We start from the raw sequence: 22,100 nt of genomic DNA on the forward strand, positions 1-22,100 counted from the left end.
TCTGTTTTAGGACCCATTTCTTTAGTCTTCTTGAACAGCCATGGTATCCTCAGCACTCTTCTCCAGCACCACACCTTAATTTTCCTTTTCATCCTCTTCCTTAACTATCCAGCTCTCCCATCCATACATAGTAATAGGGAATACAATGGTTTGTATGGTTCTAACATTCACACTCAGTTGCATAACTTTGCATTTTAGGATCTTTTCTAGTTCTTTCCTAGCGGCCCTCCCATTCTTTTAGTCTTCTTGACTGCAGTTCCCATTTTGATCAATATTTGATCCCAGGTATGAGAACTCTTTTATGATTTCTATCTCCTCATTGTCCAGGTTGAATTTGTGTTTCTCCCGGGTCATTATTTTTGTTTTCTTTATGTTCAACATAAAGTGCCTTTGCACTTTCTTCTTTAATCTCCTTCAGCAGTTGCTCTAGGTCTGTGATGTTTTCTGCCAGTAGTATGGTGTCATCTACATACCTTAGAAAAGTGGTTCTCAAACTTTGGTCCTACAGATGCATTGAACTTCAGTTTCCAGAAGCCCCAGGCATCTTGGCCAACAGTAAAAAAATCTGAGAGCTGAAGTCCAAAACATCTGGAGGACCAAAGTTTGGGAACCAACTTGTTGATATTCCATCTATTTTCACTCCTCCTTCTTCTGTGACCAAAAGCCTGCTTTTCATATAATATCATAGCCTGGGTTTATTTAACCTGGTTTACCTCTGAAGACCTCTAGAAATTCATTGCCTTAACTATTTACACTGAATTTTTAGTTGCAGGCTGGTTTAAGGATTGTTTATGCTAGGCAGAATAGGGGTATGCAAGGATGACAACTTGATTGTTGTTGTTGTTGTTGTTGTTGTTGTTGTTGTTGTTATTAAATTTGTATCCCACTTTTTCCCCAGAATTGGGACCTGTCTAAAAACACAATGCAGTTAAAAACTGACAAAAGTGACAATTAGAATGGAATTAAATTATTGCAATATTAAAATAGATCGTTTGCTTAAAATAGAATACAGCTTAAAAACATAAAAGTCAATCACATTTATATGTTACTCTGTTGAACAGATATTCAGGAATAGCTGTGTTGGCCATATAGCAAACTACAATAACATCCAAATTCCACAAATGAGCAAAATACATTGATGCAAGCTTTCCAAGCTTCACTGGCTTCTTCCTCAGGCAAAAGTGTTAAAAATCATATAGGAGGAGAGAAAATACAATGGGTTACAATGGGAAGGGTGTGTTTGTGCCTTCAAGGTCCAAAACACAGTGCAGAAATATAATCCAGTTTGAGGCCACTTTAACTGCCCTGGCTCATTGCTAAGGAATCTTGGGAACTGTAGTTTATTGTGGCACCAGAGGTCTCTGACAGAGAAGGCTAAATGTCTCACAAAACTACAGTTCCCAGAATTCCTTAGCATTGAGCCAGGACAGTTAAAGCCATCTCAAACTGGATTATTTCTGCACTGTGTTTTGGACCCAATCCATGATGACTCCATGAATTTTCCACTGGGTTTTCTTAAGCAAGGAATACTCAGAGGTGGTTTTGCCAGTACTGTATTTGTTACCGGTCTCCCATCCAAGTACTAACCAGGGGTGCATCTACACTGTAGAAACAATTATTATTATTATTATTATTACTTATTGTTTTATTTATTTATACCCCACTCTTCAGCCAAGGCTATCAGAGCAGCCTACAATGTCCCCTGCCCTAAAGACTTCATAAAAGGACAAATCCCAAGATCCATTGGAGCTACTGTCCTTAAAGTGGTGTCAAACAGAATTATTTCTATAGTGTAGATGCACTCCAGGCCTGAACCTGTTTAACTTCCATGATCAGATGGGATCTGGTGCCTTTTGGGTATTAGGATACTCCCAAGGAAATTGATATAGGATTGTAGCCTTTAGTGTTAACATTCATGGCTTAGATAAATAAATACATTAGGAAGGTGATGATTGTGTGATCATAAACCCTAACATATGGTTTTCTTGGCAAGTTTCTTCAGAGGGGGCTTGCCTTTCCCTTCCCCTGAGGATGAGAGAGTGTGACTTGCCCAAGGTCACCCTTGTGTTTCCAAGGCTGAGTGAAATGTAACATACAGCACCCGGTGTTCCTTGGCAGTCTTCCCATCGAAGTACTAACCAGGACTGTGCCTGCTTAGCTTCCAAGAGGAGATCTGGTGCCTTTAATGTAGGCCTAGAGAAGACTCTTTTTGTTGTGGTGTGTATTCAAATTGTTTCCCTCTTATGGGGATCCTAAAGAGGGCTTATCACAGGGTTTTCTGGGGCTGAGAGGGTGTGACTCACCCAGTGGGTTTGAATGGTTGAACTCCAGAGTTGTAATCCAATGCTCAAATCATTATACCATCCTGGTTTACATCCAGGGGTTTATATCCCAGTAAACCTTATATGAAGGAGCCAGCATAGTGTAATGGTTTGAGCGCTGCATTGGAGACCAGGGTTCAAATCCCTGCTCAAGCATGCAAACCCACTGAGTGACACTCTCTCAGCCTCAGAGGATGGCAATGGCAAACACCCTCTGAAGGAACTTGCCAAGATAACCTCATGATAGATTTGCCTGAGGGCCACCATAAGTCAGAAATTACTTGAAGGCACACCTCTGGTCAATGCATGCTTCTTAGTCATGCTCAAAATGGAGGACATTTTGGAATTCTTCCCGGAGAGAAAAAAGTTGAAATATAGGACAATATTCTGGAAAAGGAGGATGACTGGTCACCCTGGATAAATACAAATGCATGCTTCTTAGTCATGCCCAGAACTGAGGACCTCTTGGAATTCCTCCTGGAGAGAGGAAGGCTGAAATCTAAGACAATGTCCTGGAAAAGGAAGATGTCATGTCACCCTGTATAAATGTAAATTCAAGCTTCTTAGTCCTGCTCAACACAGAGGACCTTTTGAATTCTTTCTGGAGAGAAGAAGGTTGAAACATAGGACATGTCCTGGGGAAAGAGGGTGTCTGGTCGCCCTGGATAAATATAAATTCATGCTTCTTAGTCATGCTCTAAATGGAAGACATTGTTGAAATTCCTCCTGGAGAGTGAAGGTGAAAGTGTAGGACGTGTCCTGGAAAAGGAGGGTGTCTGGTCATACTGTATAAATATCAATGCATGCTTCTTAGTCATGCTCAAAAGGGAGGACATTGTTGAAATTCCTCCTGGAAGAGAGAAGGTGGAAATGTAGGGCATATCTTGAAAAAGACCTTGTAAAAAGACAAATCCCAGGATTCCTTTGGATGGAGCTACAGCACTTAAAGTGGGGTCAAACTGCATTATTTCTGTCAAATTTTGGTCCTCCAGATGTTTGAGACTTCAGCTCCCAGAAGCCCCAGTCAGCTTGGCTAACAGTCAAGACTTCTGGGAACTGAAGTCCCAAACATCTGGAGGCCCAAAGTTTCAGAATCACTGATAGAAATAATGCAGTTTAACCCCTAAGTGCTGTACCTACATTCTGGGATTTACCCTTTTACAAGGTCTTTTCCAGGACATGTCCTACATTTTCACCTTTCCTCTTCCAGGACCAGGAGGGATTTCAACAATGTCTTCCATTTTGAGCAGTCTGAGCAGGACAATGTCCTCCCATTTTGAGCAGTTAGCTGGACTAACAATCAAGACTTCTGGGAGCTGAAATCCAAAACATCTGAAGGACCAAAGTTTGGGAACCTTTTGGGATGCACTCCGGGGTTGACCCCTGTTTTAACTTCTGTTCACCCTGTATAAATTATCAATGCATGCTTCTTAATCATGCTGAAAATGGAGGGCCTTTCTGGAGTTCCTCCTGGGCAGAAGGTGGAAATGTAGGGCATGTTCTGGGAAAGGAGGACATGTGGTCACCCTGGGAGAGCAGCTGCCTTAAGAAAGGGGCTTTTGAAGCAGCTGGTCCCTTCGGAAAGCCAGCCGGAGGGTCTTTTGCTAGACCCCCAGTTTGGAAGGAAAGGTCTTTTGCTAGGGCCCCAATTTGGAGGGAAGCTAGAGGGGTCTGAGGCCCCATTTTTCAAGTGCCCCTATTGAGATGCAGATGGAAACCTCTCCCCTGGCAGGGGGCCTTTCAGGGAAATGCTAATCTGGAAGCCAAGGCTAGGCCTTGAAGGCCCAAAGACAGGCCTGGGAGGGTCTGCCCTTGCCCTGGCAGAGCAGAGAGGCTTAGGGGTCAAACCCCTCCCCATCCCCTGCCCCACTTCATGCCTCCCCAGAGGGAAGGGGGGCGCCAGAAGGCCCTTTCCAGGGAAAGGGAGGCTTCAAACGGCTTGAGAAGCTGGAGATCTCGGGATCTCTTAAGAAAAGGGAAAGCAGAGGCAGCAGGAGGGGGGTGGCTTTTAAAGACAGGGGGCTGGGAGAGATTTTTTTTGGCAGGGGGCAAGGTGGCCAGTCGTCCTCCTTTTCCAGGACATGCCCTACACTTCCACCTTCTGTACAGGAGGAATTCCAAAATGCTTTCCATTTTGAGCAGGACTAAGAAGCATGACTATATATTTATCCAGGGTGACCAGACGTCCTCCTTTTCCAGGACATGTCCTACATTTCAACCTTCTCCACTCCAGGGGGAATTCCAAAAGGTCCTCCATGTTGAGCAGGACTAAGAAGGACCTGTGTTTCCATCTTCTGTCCAAGAGGAATTGCTATTGCTTTATCAGGATGCTCCCTCATGTTATAATGTGGTCCAAATCCAGTTTACGTGGACTGGAAACCCTTTATAACCCTATTCACCTGCTTCCTTTTAAAATAACTCTGCACCTGGGCTTTAGAAGGGAATGGGAAAGGGTCCAGCTGGAGAATACTGGGATTGCAGGGTAACATCCAAACATGTGCGTCTTAAGGGGGAACTTGGGGGTAAATAGGGTGCCCCCCAAAAGGAAAGAGGCCCGGCCCTGGAGCCTCTCCAACCTAGTTGTTGTTAGCTGCCCTCGAGTGGACCCCATGGATGAGACATCTCCAAGCCCCCCCTCCCTTTACTGCTCTGCTTAGGTCCTGCAAATACATGCCCCTGGCCTCCTTAATAGACTCCATCCATTTAGCTTTCAGTCTTCGTCTCTTTCTACTGCCCTCCATCTTTCAAAGCATCACCATTGTCTCTTCCAAGGAGGCCTCCCTTCTTACAATGAGGCCAAAGCAGGACAGCCTCAATGGGATCATCTTCTTGACTAAGCATCCTTAATCTGCCCTGCTGTTACCCAAGCACTTGGGAGGACCTTTGGTCATATATGGAGTCATTATGGATAGGATCCCACAGTTGTGGTTGTTAACTGCCATCCAGTCGATCTCAACCCATGGTGACCCTGTGGATGAGAGATCTCCAAGACCCCCTGTCCTTCACTGCTCTGCTCAGGTCCTACAAATCCACACCCCTGACCTCCAATAGATTCCATCCATTTAGCTTCAGTCTTCCTCTCTTTCTGCTTCTCTCTACCTCTCCTAGCATTATTGTTTTTTCCAATGAGTTGTGCCTTTTCAAGATGAGGCCAAAGTAGGACAGCTTCAGTTCAGTCATCTTGGCTTCCAGGGAGATTTCAGGCTTGATCTGATTTAGGACCCCTGTCTTCAGTCTTCTTGGCCATCTATGGTATCCTCAGCACTCTTCTCCAGCACCACACTTCAAATGAATTAATTTTCTTTTTATACTCTTTCTTAACTGTCTCACATCAATACATGGCGATGGGGAATAAAACGGCTTTTGAATGTGAGAGCCAAGTGTCAGTCAATTGCTGGACATAAGTCAACACTTTACGTAAATTCCACTGGTTCAAGATGCCTACTCTAGTCAATATTAGCAATTGGACTTAGGCCTCAATGTTTTACCTGCTGAACCAGATTGTCTTGTAATTTTAAAATAATGAGATAGCGTTCTGGGAAATTATTTTGTGTTGAAATACACAGGGTTTCTTGTGCAAAAAATGCCATATATTGTTTTTCTGCAAGAACTCTCAAAATGGGTCATTTGCACAAAAACATCTTTTTGTGCACAAAGCACTGTTTCCACATAGCTTGTTGTGAGCAATAGCAATGGCATTTCTATACTGGACTAAGCAGTCTCCAAGTGGTTTACAAGGCGTGTTGTTAGCCGCCTTGGAGTTGGACCTCAACTCCTGGCAACCCTGTGAGTGAAACATAAAGAATCATAGAGCCCTAGAGTTTGAAGAGACCCCAAGGGCCATCCATCGCAGACCACTGCCATGCAGGAACTCCAAACATTCCAGCCTCTGCTTAAAGTCCTCTAAAGAAGGAGTCTCCATCACCTTCTGAGGGATTTTGTTCCACTCTTGAACAGCTCTCACTGTCCAGAAGGGCCTCCTAATGTTGAGGTGGACTCTCTTATCATCACCATCACCATCTTCTCCAAGAGGCCCATCCTCTACTTCTCTGCTCAGCTCCACGGTCTTCCTTTTTGGAGTCCATCCATCCCAGTGGTCCCCAAACTCTGCTCTTTTCGACTGTCTGGACTTCAGTTCCCACAATTCCTGACTGTTGGCCAAGCTGAAGGGGGAGGGTTCTGGGAGTTGGAGTCCCAAACACCAAAGTAGAGTGGTCTTCCTCTCTTTCTATTTCCTAGCCCCCTTGTCCGCTCCGCTCTGGGCCCACAACAAACTCCAACTCCCAGAATTCCATAGCAAAGAGCCAGACAAAGAGTCAAAGCGGGGCCAAAGCGGGTTATTGCCCCAGTGTGGATGCAGCCTCGTCCAGTCTGGAGCCAGGCGCCCTTCCTTTGCCTTCGGGGCCCTCCTCCCTTCTTCGTGGGAATCTGGAGCGGAGTCCCGCGGGGGAGGCGGAGCGCCTTCCCTGCCAAGAAGGGAGGCATCGCCCCCAAAGCCCCGCTCTGCCTCTCGGCCAGCAGGAGGAGGAGGATGCCCCTTGGAAGGAGGAGAGGAGAGGAGAGGAGCAAGAGCCTCGGTGGAAGTGGAAGTGGGAGGCAGGGAGAGCCCCTCCTGGAGGAGGGAGGGGGTCTGGCTGGCCCTTCTCTTCCCCAGCCTCGCCTTCTTCAGTCGGCTCTGTCCTCCAGGCAGAGAGCAAAGGCAGCCCCGCGCCTTCTGCCCCGAAGCGCCTCCGAGGAAGAAGAGGAGGAAGAGGAAGGCAAAGCGCTTGACTTCTTCCTTCCTTTCTTTCTCCCGGGGAAGTTGGCTTCGGGGCCTCTCTCTCTCTCTCTCTCTCTCTCTCTCCGGGGCTGAGGGTTAGTTTGGGTTTATTGTGATCTGGAAGAGAGAGGGAGAAAAGAGAGAGAGAGAGAGGAAGGAAGGAAGGAAGGAAGGAAGGAAGGAAGGAAAGAAAGAAAGAAAGAGAAAAGAAGGAAGGAATGACGGAAAGAAAGAAAGAAGGAATGAAGGAAGGAATGAAAGAAGGAAAGATTGAAAGAAGGAAGGAAGAAGGAAGGAATGAAAAAAGAGGGCGCAGAAGCGAAGCAAGAGGCGTTTTGGGAGGAAGGAGAGCCTCTTCCAGCTGAAGACGGAGCAGAAGAAGATGCCCCGAGAGGAAGAAGGCGAGGTGCGGCGTGGCTTTGGAGGAAGGAAGAGAGGCGTCGGAGGGAGAAAGGGCCAGGGGCTGCTGCTGCTGCTGCTGCTTCGCCCTTCCTCGATCCCCGGCCCCCGATGGCTGGGGAAGGCCCCGAGGCAGCAGCAGCCTCCCTTCTCGGGCTTTGCCTTTGCCTTTGCAGCAGCCACGTTGCGGTGTTAATTGTTGCTAATGTGGCTCATAATGAAGCTAATGAGGGGGAATCATTGGACAGCTCTGCGGCGCATGGAGGCGAAGCCAAGGAGGAGGATGGCTTTTGTTTCTGGCCCCAGCCTTTTCCAAAGCACCTCCCTTTGACAAAAGAAGAGAGAAGAAGGCTGGAAGCCGGGATTGCAGCGAAGCCGAGGCAGAGAGAGGGACGGGGGCCTCCTGGCTGCAGCCCCCAGAAGTCAAGCCAAAGGGAAAGCCAAAGGGAGAAGGAGCCTCCTCGGGATAAAAACGAGCCTCTCTGGGTGGTTTATCCAGGAGAAGATGCCACAAGGAAAACCAGCTGCAAGGCGGCATCAGGAATGTGATTAGGATGCTTATTATTATTGGAATATATATAGATATAGATATATATTGCCACAATAATGTCAACAGGTGTAAATAGCTCCTTGGCGAACAATGAGGCCAGGTATGTGTTTCTAAGGATTTGGGTTCCTTAAAAAAACAACTTTAAAATGGGTAGCGGGCGAAATCTCCTTTTTTTAAAAATGGTTAAAATTTTGGCAAAGAATAAACCAAAGTATGTGTTTCTAAGGATTTGGTTATTTAACAAATCTAAAATGGGTAATGTGTGAAATCTCTGGCCTTCCTTTTGTCCCTGGAGTGTGTGCCTGTTGCTTGCTTCAGTTTGTTACAAAGTTACTGCCCTTTCTATAGGATTTCAGAGACCTGTCACCTTAACTCCGTGGTAACTATTTCTGAGTTAACATGTATAAGACTGAGTTGCCTATGAAATCCGATCTGCATTAAGTAGAAAGGGAAGGCCCTTGAAACAAGCAGGGGATGTTTCGCAGGAAACTTCTTTGAGAACGGGTTCTGTGTTGAAATCCTATCACGGCGCACCCCAAAGAATCTCTTTATGAGACGGATTAAATAGCACCAACAGACAGAATCCTATACATGTCTCCCCAAAAGTAAAACACGGTGCATTCAAAGCATGGGTTATTTCAGTATGTGTGCCTTTAAGTCACTTGTCAACTAAAGGTGACCCAATGGATTTCATAGGGCTTTCCTTAGATAAAGAATACTTCTGGTAGCTTTGCCAGTTCTTTCCTCTGAAAAATAGCCTCCCACCTCCCTGCTATTCATTGGCAGTCTCCCAACCGGGTACTAACCAGCACTGACCCTGCTTAGCTCCCAACATCAGAAGATCTGGTGCAAAGTCAAAGGCTTTCATGGCCGGCATCCATAGGGTTTTTTTGTGGGTTTTTGGGGCCACGTGGCTGTGTACTGGAAGAATTGATTCCTGACATTTCGCCAGCATCTGTGGCTGGGTCTGGTGCCTTTAGGATGTTTAGCAAGTGTGCTACACCCACAGTTTATGTGGGAAGCTAGTTTTAAATACTGTGGTGTGGTTGTGTTTCCTCCTAGTATTGCCGGGGAGGAGAAAAACCCAAGTGGTGGTGTTTAAGTTTCTGCTGCTCTTTAGGTTAAGAAGTGCAAATAATTGTAAAAGAGATCTAAACCCTTGCCTCCCTCTCTGTGTTTTTTGGAAATAGAAAAAGAAGCTCCAGCTTTTGCCCCATCGTGCCCAGGAAGAGGAAGACACCACCAAGTTCATCATATTAACACTCCTCTCCATCGCCTGCATTTTTGGGGTCCTTGTGGCCTCTGGGGTCATCTACTGCCTCCGCCACGGTTCTCACCACAGACTAAAGGAGAAGTTAACTAGCCTGGGTTCGGACACCAGTTCTGATGCCACCGCTGCTTATCAGGTAAGAGACTGGCTTGACCACCCCACCAGTTCATTATTTCCCCTCAGATACTTAAACAGTTATTTATTATTCCCCCACGCAAGGGAACGCTGCTTTTATTTATAGCTGAGGTAGGGTTTTCTCCCCTTTAAACAACGCCTTACTTGGAGTCCCTCCATTAATATTCCCCCGATAGACTGTAACAGCTTTTTATTGCTAGTTATTAATCTTGGCTATTCTTGTAGTTTGCTGTAAACGTGCCTCTAATTAGAAACGCTGAAAGAGGCAGTTGCCAACGCAGCACCTCGGAACAAAAAATAACACCCGTATCTAGAATCTGTCACTGCTCCGTAGATATTAAAAACAATTGTCACTATTTATGAGGCGTGGATCATGCGCTTATCTAAAAATGTCCCTCTGTTTGAATCACTGGCCTTTTGGAGGTCTGATATGAAAAGAACCTTTGACCTGTATCATTGACAGATTTTCCCATTATTCAGATGGATTGAAATATAATGCAGGTAAATTTGTAGGATCTAGAGATGTTAAATGCAGACCTATTTTATTCTTGAGACCAATGGCAGCAGATAAGTGCCAAGCAACATAGTATGTAATCTTTTGCAACATGTTATAAGCAAAGTAGAGTTAAAAGTGTGCTCTTCCAAAAACATCTCTGAAGGACTAACGGCTTTATTTCTCAGGGGCAGTCAATGTCTTTTGTTGCCTGCATGGAAATTTGTACAGTTACTATATGAAATGATAATCTAACTGAACAAATCCTATTGTTGCATGGCTAGTATCTTCACGATTCCTATAAAATTATTCAGAGCTGTATATGAATATAGATACTATGCATTCAGATATGAAATATTTGGAACACCTTTTGAGTTAGACTTTAATTTTGTTATTTTTACTACTGTGTTATCTGAAGTGCACTTGCATCCGTATTCTGGTGGTATGCGGAAGCTTTAAAAACCTCAAAGACATGTCTTTTCCTCGCCCCTGTTTAATTTATTCCCTGCTCTCTTACACACACACTCTCTCTGTCTTTCAACTCATCTTTGTACTTTCTTCCTTGTGGGGAGGGAAGCAGCGTACCCCATGAAATTTTCAGCAATACTGGTGGATGTGCCAAGTTATTAGCATGTCAGGGGAAGAGCTTTCAACTTTAGTTCTAAGCAGAGAAAACCTTTCCAAGTAAAGAACCAATGCAGAAAGGAAGAAGGTGGGGGAAAGGAGACTTTTCAGTGAAATGAAAGCATATTTCCAGAAACCAAAGTAATACGTATGTAGATAATGAACTGTTTCAACTAGCTTTGTATCTGTGGCTAAACTTTATCTAGTATTTTTTTTAATGTAAAATATTACATTGTAAGAAATAACTTATCTTTCCCCCTTCTTTTAGTGCGTATAAATTTAATAATCTAAGAGAAATCATGCTTAGTTGTGGTAAGTGTGAGGACGGAATATCCTATGACAGTTCTAATTAATATTATCTGTAATTAAAATCACACTCTTCCAGCAGCAAAATTGTTTGAATTTCTGGGAATCACCTTTTTGTCATTTCTCCTGGGGCACACTGGTTAAGTTGATATTGATTTTATAATGAGCTTTGGTTTGTTTAGTACAGATCTGTAATCCAGATACTAAATGAAACCTAAGCTTCCATTCTTCCATTTCTATATATGATCTTTTCTTTGAAATTGCTAACATAAGATCTAAAAATTGATAGTATACAATTAACTTTTTTTTAAAAATGTAACACTGTAATCCTATATATGCCTACTATAAAGCAAGTACCACTGAATTAATTGAGCTTTTCTTCCAGGCAAAGAATTGTAGCCTAGATCATATTAATTTAGGACTATTGTTCAAAGTTTTCCTTCCTTACCCAAATAGTCCTCCTAGTGCTTGTTAGGACAGCTGTGGTAAAATTTGGATGGGTTGAATGAGAATATAGACTTGAATAGAGGACTTGAGCCTTGTGTTCGTGAAATCAATATACACCTGCCTTTCTTAACTTGAATCCAAATCACAGTTCAAGATTGTAGTGAATCCAGATCATAAAAGATTTGCATTTAATACCTATTGTTGTTTAGTAAACTGCTATGTTTTAGAATTTTAAACAGAGAAATAGAATTCAACATATATGTTATAGAAAACAAAGTCTCACTGAGTTAAATACAGTTTTACTCCCTGGTAAGAAAGCATAGAATTGAAGTCTATATCTAATCAATTTTTGGATTATTGTCCAGATTTCCCCCTTTCAAATAGTCACATGTTAGGATGGCTGTAGTAAGAATGAATTCTGGATGGTTTGAACTTGAATGCGGGTTTTGATGGAAGGCTTGATCTTGAAGTCAATAGTATCTGTCTTTATTCAGCCCAATACAAGGTTTTAGCAAAACCAAATCAGCTTGTTCTAATTTCGCCAGGTGGTAGTTTAATAACATGCTCAGCCTTGTTCAGCTCCCATTTAAAATTGGTAGCATTATTATATTGTAAGACTCTGGTGAAAAGAAATGTATTCATATAAAGTAACTAATATGAGGGTGGTTTTGTGGTAGGTTTTTTTGTTTTTTGTTTTTGGTTCATTTTAAAAACAGTCTTGAAGATCTTAACTGAACAGAGACGATTTCCCCTTCACTTCAACAAACAAGTACAGAATAAATTTATGTCTCCAAATAGCCTTGGGGAGATCATTCAAAATGTTTTCATAATTGGAAGTCCGGATTAATGGATCAGCTGTTTAGTGTTGCTTTACTGATCTGGGGTTATGTGAGTGACTTACAGGACATGGAATATGGGAAAGATGGAGTTTGCATAGTGGTGTTTCTGTCATATGGGTAACTGTTTTCCGATTTTGCCTGGAGTTATTGCCATGTCAACCCAGGTACAGCCAAATATGTGTGTGTGTGTGTGTGTGTGTGTGTGTGTGTGTGTGTATGCTGTGGAAACAATCCTAAAACCAGACTGCACCTAGAAATGTAAAAATCAACCCTTAATTTTACTAGTCTTCAGATGCTGTCTTAAACTTATGAAATAATTAGTCTTATTTAATTTAGAAAGACTTCAGAATAAACATGCTGAAGATTACACTGCATATAATGTACATCTGAAATTGGGAAATATATATTTGTTTGTATTCAGATTCGCCTGCTAAGACAGCCTCTGCACATTTCTGCTGATATGTATAATCCATATATTCTCATAGGGAATGAATAAGATAGAAAATCAAGTATGTGAATTTAATTGGAAAAAATAGTGCTAACGGTTGTCAGTCAGACATCTTTCAAAATGTTATGCAAGTTGTATATACCTGTCCTACATTTTCTGACACTATCCAGGTGTCCTCCTAATCCACTTGTAGGACTTTTGTCAAAATGTTTATTTATCTGGAACACAGAATCGCTCTTGCAGCAGTTTGAGGTTTTAACTCTAATTGCTGTACTGTAACAATGTAAAAAATGACAAATTGTATTGTTAGTGAGCAGACGCTTGCTCTTCTACTCCTTCAAGATTTTATTTTAGAGTGAAACCTCTATCCTGTTGAAGTCAGTGGTAAAGCTACAACAGAGTTCAGTGCATGCATGATCTCATCAAGAGGTTTTGTAATAACCATGCTGTGCACGTAGCCCATAGTTGTTGAGGCATAATGAATGTTATGAAACATAAATCTACTGTGCACCAATCGGTAGCTGTTCTCTCTTTTTCTTCCCCCAGCAGAAATATTTCATACACGTATGGTGTGCTTGATCCAGTTCCTTTTGGCAAATAGGGTGCAAAGCATTTAAGACTTCATTAATAATAAATTAAACAAACCAAATCTGTCAACCATCAAAGAACCTTTCAAGTTGTCGCCCCTTGCAATATAAAATGGCAGAGTTACATAACACTTTGAACACTTGGAATTGTATTTATGGAATGGGAGAACTGAGGGTGGGTGTAGTTGGTTCATGAGTTTTATTTTGTCTTGCCTGTTTTGATTTCGGGAAAAGAATGCCCATGATAGATGTATGTTTGTTCTTTTGGGAGAAGAGAAATGATGTAGCTTAATTTGACAAGTAGTTCTTTCTACAGTCCATGTGAAATACAATAGCATGTGAATTACCACATGTGCATTTCATATAGTACATGCATGGACACACACCATCTATTTTTGTGGCCATTCTAATACTTTCACATCCTGGCTTAATTACACATGTAACAATTGATTTAAATCAGTGTCAAAGCCCAGGACATTAAAAGAGATTCTTTTTTCCTCCATTGCAAACACACATCCTTCATGAAATCAAAATAAAACAGTAGGTTTTGGTTATTATTGGGTTTTTTTCATGCATTGGCTAATTTAGTTAGAGCTATTTTTGGTCACAAAAATAGAGGGGAAAAGAAGCCTTAGTACATGCTTTACCATGTTGAGCAGGGTTTACTTATCACTTGCTTTGAAGTTTCCAGTACATGACCCAAAGGAAAGGGGAGCATTGAAGCATGGGGTGCAAGGGGGACAGTGTGTAAACATGTCCAGTAAGTGCATATTTTCATTGTCACTGGTGCCATCAGCGAGCAGTTTATTAATGGCAGTGTGCATTGATGATTGCTGCTCTTTAGGGACGCTCTGCTGGTTGTGTTCCAAGAAGTGTTTTTTGTAATTCTCACCATACTCTGTTTTTTGACCTCTACATGGCAGATTGTTGTGCTAGGCAATATGAAGCCAAGTCACCTTGCTTCCATTATGTTTTTGAATTAGAACATAATTTCTTAGGCCTCTAGTGATTATTCCTTAAAAAGGTGATAGAATTAGTCTTCATTTTAAAATAGAATGAAACTGAACTCACTAAGTTTCCCGCTCTTTATCTTTATGCTGATACAGTTCTGTTATGATTTGTATACAGTGCACTTTAGTAAGGAGTAATATATTTATTCATGGGGGCAGGGGGAAGACCATGGAAGTGAATTAAACCTGTGAAATCTCCTCAAGTGTCATATTAAACCTGATATACCTCTCTGTACTTTGGAGATCTCTGTTCACGATTCTCACTTCTGTTAGGACCATAAGAAATGAAGGCTGGAATCAACAACTTTCCATTAATAGCAATAGGGATTTTGCTTTTGAATGGAGTGTTGTTAGGTTCATGCATTAAAACCATTTGGTCAAGGGGCTGGTTTTATCAGTGTCAGAGAAACATAAGTCCATTTCTGACTCAAAATAACCTACTATTAAATACTGGGAGTTGTCTTAAGTTAAAATCAAAGCAAAGTTTTGTCAGTTTTAATAGTTTGCTCTGACTTCAAAATTTTATTCTAATGGGTTGATCAGACTGCCCCCAAGGGGCAACCTGCAGCTGCCCTTTTCAGTGCCAGATTGGGGCCATGGAAACTACATGTCGCTGTCCCGGTCATGCAAAAAGGGCGCCACAGCTGCCAGCACCATGACTTTTCAGTGCTCCTTTGATTCTGCGTCGTCTGGACACAGCATCAAAGGAGCGCTGTGATGCTGATGGCAACGTGGTGGGGTGTGCAGCGTCACGGCAGTGTGGAGGTGGAGTTGGGGCATGCATCATGCGGACACCACACCCCAACTCCACCTCGATGCCAGCCTTTGATGCTGATCTGTTGAGGCTCTAAGTTGTCATTTTAAAGATAATTTTGACAAATCATGCTTGAAATTATTCATCCAGTAATAGTGTTTACCCTTCTGTGTTTAAATGTCTTTCCAGTTGTATTATCAAATATGCTTCTATGCTTGTAGTACTTGTTATGTTAGATAACATCCTATTTCTACATATAACTAAACAAAATTGTAAGAGCAGAGCAAATTTATACATCTTTTCGTTTATAGCCAACACCATCCTATTCTAAAATAAACCAGAAACAACTTTGTAAAGCTGTGGAATTTAATAAACTGTGTAAGCTAAGAAGAAAATAGGATCATATTGCAATTGTATCAAATCACCAGACAAGTTCAGATATTATCACTAGGAGAGATTAATGACATCTGACAAGCGGGCATATTCAAAACACCTAAAGGTGTAACATATAACACAGAGCATTGCTACATCTTGGAAGACCCATGTAACACTGAGTATTATGAATGGCACTGAAGCAATTGCATGTGTGTGGAAAACATTACAGGGATGTATATATGATGGTGAAGTTTGAGAATTAAGGCAAGGTGAGGTGGAATAGAGGCTTGGCACTAGGAATTTTGTATCATTATAGTATTTTGTCCCGTGTCTTGATTTGTCTTTTACCCTTCAAAATGGAAATGTGTCTTGCACTAGTACAAAAATGACAGAATATGTTGCAGCAGCTCATCAAGTGAATTAATATCAGTTAGACTTATTTTAAACACTCAGTTGCTTAGAAGCATTCTTCTCAAGTGCAAAATAGCCAGAACATGGATTTATAAACTGATGTTATACAAGTATACATACTTATTCCATTACAGTTTATGAGGAATATATCATGTTATACAGCTATATGTGTGAATGGTTAATTTTTAGCTGCCCAGATTTACCTGGTTAAAATTAGGAATGATTGCTTGAAACAGAAAAAAAAATACTGAAAATAATCTGAACATAAATATTTTTTCAAACTCAGTTTAACAGCATGTGCCCACGGCTGATGTTGATTTAAATATACTGGTGGTAATAGGTGAAGTTAATCAAACCAAAGTGGATGACATGTACTAATATGAATGTAGCAGTGTGGATTTTATATTTTCTCTATCCATATTACAGTGGAGATAAATATCCCCCCCACCAAGAACAACACTCTGCCAATTTATGTTTCTGTGGATTGTTGTGAAATAGTTCAGCCTATCCCAGATATTTGCATTGAAGAATTTAACATTTAATTCTAAAGTGTAAGACACTATTGTATAGCTAAAGCCCAGCATTACTATCACATAAAGCATTTAGGGACATTTTGATGAATACCAAAAAGTTCCTGCATATTTGTTTAGGCTGAGCTCTTCGGGTCTTTCATAATTATTATAAAACCTTTCATTAGCTGAGTGCTCATTTGCCCAAGAATTTTGTTATTTGCCTGGGTTCAGAAACCTGTTTAAATGTCTGTGTGTCATTACTCATAATGTCAGGTATTAGCAACCAGCACTAAAGTACTACTGACATACAGACAAAATTTCCACTCTTAATGAGAGTCATATCCTATAGTCATCCTGTTTTCTCTGGTGTTTTCTACATTCAGAATAGGAGAGTTGTTACCAAAGGAAATCCCAAGAATGAAAAATTTCCAAGGCAATGATAAATATATATACATCTCTTAATATTTTTCAAACCAAGAAAAAAATGACACAGTGGGTTGAGTATAATTTTAGGGAGATCATAAGTGCAATCCTAACTAAGGGCTAACCAACAGTAGGCCAGCTAAGTTGTACTGAATCCAAACTTCTCCCAGCCTGGACAGAGTAAAAATGACTTGATACCACCCTCATCCTGGCCTAACATTGTACCCATGAAGTGATTGTATCCCTGAGCTGCAGGAGGTTTGCATCTGGCATAATTCTGCTCTTCCTTTGCTCTTCCCCTTTTGCATCCCTTCTTCTGTCAGCTGATGCCACCACATCTCTGAGATCAGCTGACAGAAGGTGGCTATCCTGATATAAAGTTAAGCAAACACTCAACTGCTGCCTGTTCTAAGCCTGTTGTTGTGCCTTTAAGTCATTTCTAACTTATGGCGACCCAGAGGCCAACCTATCATGTGATTTTCTTGGCAAGATTTGTTCAGAGGTTTGCTATTGCCTTCCCCTGAGGCTGGGAGCATGTGACTTGGCCAGGGTCACCCAGCGCTTTTCCATGGCCAAGCTGGGAATCAAACCCTGGTCTCCAGAGTTGTAGTCCAACTTTCAAACCAGTACAACTATGGCTGGCACATCTTTCATTTGCACTTTATAGTAAAATAAATTCAAAGTCTAACTTTTCTAATATTGATTTCTTGGAATTTTTCAAAAACAACTTATCTTTTCCTGAATAATGCCTATTGGATGTTTTACAGTGTAACTAACTATTTGTTGCAAGGAAATTCTAGTCTTGTAAGGAAAACAAAAGGGATTAGAAACTGAATTGAAGAAAGTCGCTTAATTTGAAGTATAGTACTATTTCAGGATTCCAAAACACGGCCCACTATCTTATATCAAAGATTTCCCTGGCTGGCTTCTCAGTTTGGCATAGGAAGCTTGTTGCTTTGTCAGTCGTAGAAGATTTCTGCTTGTGAAAGAAACTTCTCTTATTGAGAGATTGTGTTTCTGAATTTGGCCTATGCTGTGTGACAGGAGGGGAAAGCAGCTGGTACTAGACATGTTGGCACTCTTCTTTGTTCTCTCCTCCAGGCAAGTCAGAGTAGCCAACATGCAGTTCTGGCTCTAAATCTTTTTGCCAGAAACCACTGGGATTTATTCTGCAATAGCTGTTAGTTTGATTTCAATGCTTGATGTGATGGCTGCTACTTAGATGACAGATCTCTGCTCTCTCTCATTGCACCAACGCTTTCTGGAGGCCCCTAACCTGTGTCTCTCTGACACAAACGGCTAATTGCCTATCTATCTATGTGACTGTTTCAGGAGCTGTGTGTTAATGAACAGTACAGCGAAGGGTTTGCTGTGAGTACAACAATTAAGGCCTATATATATATATCTATAAATGGAGAAGAGTCATTTGTAACATATAAATGTCGTAGATTATATGGATGAGAACAGATAACAATGCTAGGACAAGGGAGGCAGAAGGGAGTAACTGAAATAGTATGTCATACAATTGAGTTTACCTCTCTAGCACAATCATTTTTGTTTGTTGTTTTTAGATGACACTGAATAACAGTTTTCTTGCACTTCTTTGATTATCTCCTTTGCATGACCTCCTATATGTTGCAGAGGTTCTCAACCTTTGATCCTCCTGCTGTTTTGGACTTCAGCACCCAGAAGCCTTGCCAGCAAGGCCAGTGATGAGATGAAGTCAAAAACATCTGGAGGACTAGAGGTTGAGAACCAAATGTAGAGTCTCCCCTTGGGCTAGAACCTAACTAGTTTTATATGTGCAATTAACCTTATTTATGGCTGAAAAACTCAAACTTTGGATCAGTCTTCTGCAATTTCAAATTGCATAGTCCTTTGACAGATGCTTCATATGGTGTTGCTCTATATTGTCAGTGATAAATAGTCCTCCTTCCTTTTTTTGTCCACACTGCTTTCCTCATCACTTGCCTCTATTGGCTACCCACTCATCTCAGCAAACTCTTTACTGCATAATATGAAAATCCTTAAAAACATATACAGTATATATGCTTGCATTGTTTGCAGTGAAGAATAGTGCAGTTGAAATAAGCACAGAGTGCTGCTATAGCATCTTTCTGGGGAGAATGAAGGACAGATGATGTAAGAGTTGTCATCTCTTCTACCAGTAAAACTAAAAGATGGTCTATGTAGCAATGATATTTTACTTGGCTGTATAAATTACCTTTAAAGCCTTTTTATAGAACTAGATGTGACATTCATTAAAAAAAACTTTGTAGGGAGACAGTCCCTTTAGATATTCTTATAATCGAAGGAAAAGTCAATTAGATGCTCCAGACTAAAGTGTAGTAGGAATTTCTTTAAGAAGAAGAGAGTATGTACATAGATCAGAGACAGGTAGCAGAGTCTTGCCATTTGCCCAAAGCAACTAGCTCAAGCTTCTCCATTTTTAAAAAATTAATCTCATTTCTATGCTTTAGGGCAGGTAACTAGGGTCCAAAACACACAGCAGAAATAATCCAGTTTGAGACCGCTCTGAAGGGCTGTACAGACAGCTCCAGAGGGGTGGTATCAGCTCCCCCTGTTTCAGCCAGATCGGATGCCACAGCCCCAATCTGGCCTTTGCAGGGTGCAAAAAGGAGCCACAAAAAGCAGCTCCTTTTTGTGCCCTTCAAAGGGCACAATACCCGTGTTACTGTGGCTTGGTGGTGCTCCTTCGGCACTGCATCATCTACATGCAGCGCCAAAGGAGTGCCATGATGCCATGTGCTGTGCAATGCAGCGTCACACCACCCTGGGGCAGAGCTGGGGCGTGTGTTATGGATACACTAGGCCCCGGCTCCACCCCCAAACCAGCCCAAATGGCCGGTCTGAACAGCCCCTGCCTGCCCTGACTCAGTGCTAGGGAATCCTGAGAATTGTAGTTTATTGTGACACCAGAGCTCTAGCAGAGAAGGCTAAATATCTCACAAAACTACGGTTTCCAGAATTCCCTAGCATTGATTCAGGGCAGTTAAAACCATCTCAAACTGGATTATTTCTGCAGTGTGTTTTGGACCTATGTTAATTATTCTGCCCCATCCCCAGTAAAGCCATTAGGAATAATTAAAAAAAAACATACAGTGATGTTTCTAGAAGACATATAGAATCAGGCTGTGGTACATCTTTAGCAAAAGAAGATTTCTAGCTTCAGCACTGCTCCAGTTCTGGCTAGATTCATAGATAGTATCAGGGACGTAGCCAAGGGGGGGGTTCTTGGGGTCCGTACCCCCCCTTCCGTTAGATAAAATGAATGGTGTGTGCTGCTGCGCCGCCACACCCAAGCCCCATTATAATGGTGACACTTAGTCTGCCCCCCTTCCCAAAATCCTGGCTACGTCCCTGATAGTATACTTAAACCAGGCAGTACCTAGGAGTTGATTGTGGTTTCTTCAGTATATGCGGCTGAAGTTCTCTAAGGTCTAATCTTCACTGCAGAAATAAGGCAGTTTGACACTGCTTTAACTGCCTTGGCTCAATGCTATGGAATTCTGGGATTTGTAGTTTAATGAGATATTTAACCTTCTCTGTCAGAGAGCTCTATTGCCACAACAAATTACAAATTGTAGAATTCCATAGCATTGAGCCATAGCCATGAAAGCCATGTCAAACTACTTTATTTCTGCAGTGCAAATTAAACTTAAGATGATGTAAGTGATATTGTTATTAGTAGTGTGTGTGTATGCACACGCACAGACACATGTACATGCATGGCATAGTTTGTGGGGGGGGGTTAAAATTGATTAAAAAGTGGGAGTAGACTTGATAATATTTTGTAAATACATTCAAAAAAGTTAGAAAGCCACCTAAGCATTGTCTGATTGTGAAAGCGTAGACAGGCAGGCAAAGAAAATGTCAGATCCTGATATTCTGATTACTTGTCTAAGGAATGTTTAAAGACAAAGAGAGGATAGTCACCAGTAGGTTCTGATTCTTGTGTCCTAAGACACTTGACTGAATATGAAACCTCTCCTTGCTTCAGCATCAGTATTTCTACTTTGAAAAATATCTGTTTTCCTTTAAGAAAGAGGAGCTACTTCCAGCTTCAGTAAAGCATTGTTTCCAGTATGTAATGATTAGGCTCCAAAATTGGATTTTAGCTACTTTTGACTATTAATGGGATACAGTAAGAGGAAAAAAACAGAGCTTAGGTTAAAGTGAATGAACAAACATTTGGAGATGTAGGAAAGACATTACAAATTCTGCAATCACTGTCTGAAAGTATCTATTATTTTTCTGGTTCATTTGTGGACAATTACTAACTGGTTTATGTTTTAGTATAATGCCCTCTTTGGCCCACTACAGATGTTGACACTAAAATTGAAATATACAAATACATTGACATTGCTAGTTCCAAAATCACTTTTCATATCTCTACTGGATGATAGGTTGAAGTGAAGAAGTGAGCACTTGGGCTTTCCCCTCCATCTGTTGAGTTGAAAGAAAGCAATAGCAGTTCTGTGAAAGTGGATTTTTGGATTAGGCTGAAAACTAGATGCAGAAGCAATTTCTCTTCCTCTTCCCTAAACAAATGTTTCTTATGTAGGTAATTTTATAGAAACCTGCACATGGATCACCCTTTCTAGACTAGAAATTATTGTAAGACTGGGGGGATCTGCAGAGTGAAGCAGATTTCTGTACCATTTTCCTGACATTCTTCATGTGAGTGGATAGGCATTTTTCATATTCTTCAGATGCTAGAAATTTCATCGCATGAAATTGATTGGTAGTGATTCTGGAGAGTGAATTCACACAGAGTGAATAATTCACTTATAGAATTCACTGCCTCAAGAAATAGTAATGCCCACAAGCCTACGGGTTGTTTCTAAAAGGATCAGACTACTTCTAGGATGAGAGGTTTATTGTCAACTTTTTTATCCACAATGGGACCATGGTAATACATTATACATGGGCCTGCCTCTGAAAACTTCTCAGAAATTATGGTTAGTCTAAACTCATCCACTAAACTAACTGGCACTGGAAATTAAATCATAATATGTTCATGCACTGCCAACTACACTAGTTCCGGACCCAGTTCAAAATGCTGGTTTCTTTCATGACCTTTAAAGTTCGTTGTGGTTTAGTAAAGAAGACCCATAGGCCAGAGCACAAGTGGAGACAATACCACCTGCCTTTTATTCGTTGTTGTTCTTGTTGTGTGCCTTCAGGTTATTTCCAATTTATGGCAATCCTAAAGTCAACCTATCATGGGGTTTTCTTGGCAAGATTTGTTCAGAGGAGGTTTGCAATTGCCTTTCCCAGAGGCTAAGAGCTTGTGACTTGCCCAAGGTTACCCAATGGGTTTCATGGCTAAGCAGGGAATTGAACCCTGGTCTCCAAAGTCATAATCCAACACTCAAACTACTTCTATACTTCAGAGATTATCATTAATAGCTCT

At 41.5% G+C, this 22,100-nt stretch overlaps 1 protein-coding gene across 3 annotated transcripts in view; it reads left to right on the forward strand.

Moving 5' to 3' along the window:
- The window catches only part of PTPRN2 (protein tyrosine phosphatase receptor type N2), a 651,730-nt gene that overhangs the window by 529,106 nt on the left and 100,524 nt on the right, over window positions 1-22,100 (forward strand). For 2 of the 3 annotated variants that reach the window (XR_016281968.1, XM_089533553.1), the window contains exon 13: window positions 9,220-9,435. The exons of the other annotated variant lie outside the window; for it this stretch is intronic. Coding sequence is in view for 1 of the 2 variants with exons in the window: in XM_089533553.1 (XP_089389679.1) it covers window positions 9,220-9,435 (216 nt within the window). In the remaining variant the exon portion in view is untranslated. The remainder of the gene's footprint in view (window positions 1-9,219; window positions 9,436-22,100) is intronic. 3 annotated transcript variants of the gene reach the window in all.

This window comes from Sceloporus occidentalis, unplaced genomic scaffold (genome assembly GCF_023333645.1).
Source record: "Sceloporus occidentalis isolate IW3139 unplaced genomic scaffold, rSceOcc1.0.p SCAF_7, whole genome shotgun sequence".
NCBI classification, from domain to species: domain Eukaryota; kingdom Metazoa; phylum Chordata; class Lepidosauria; order Squamata; family Phrynosomatidae; genus Sceloporus; species Sceloporus occidentalis.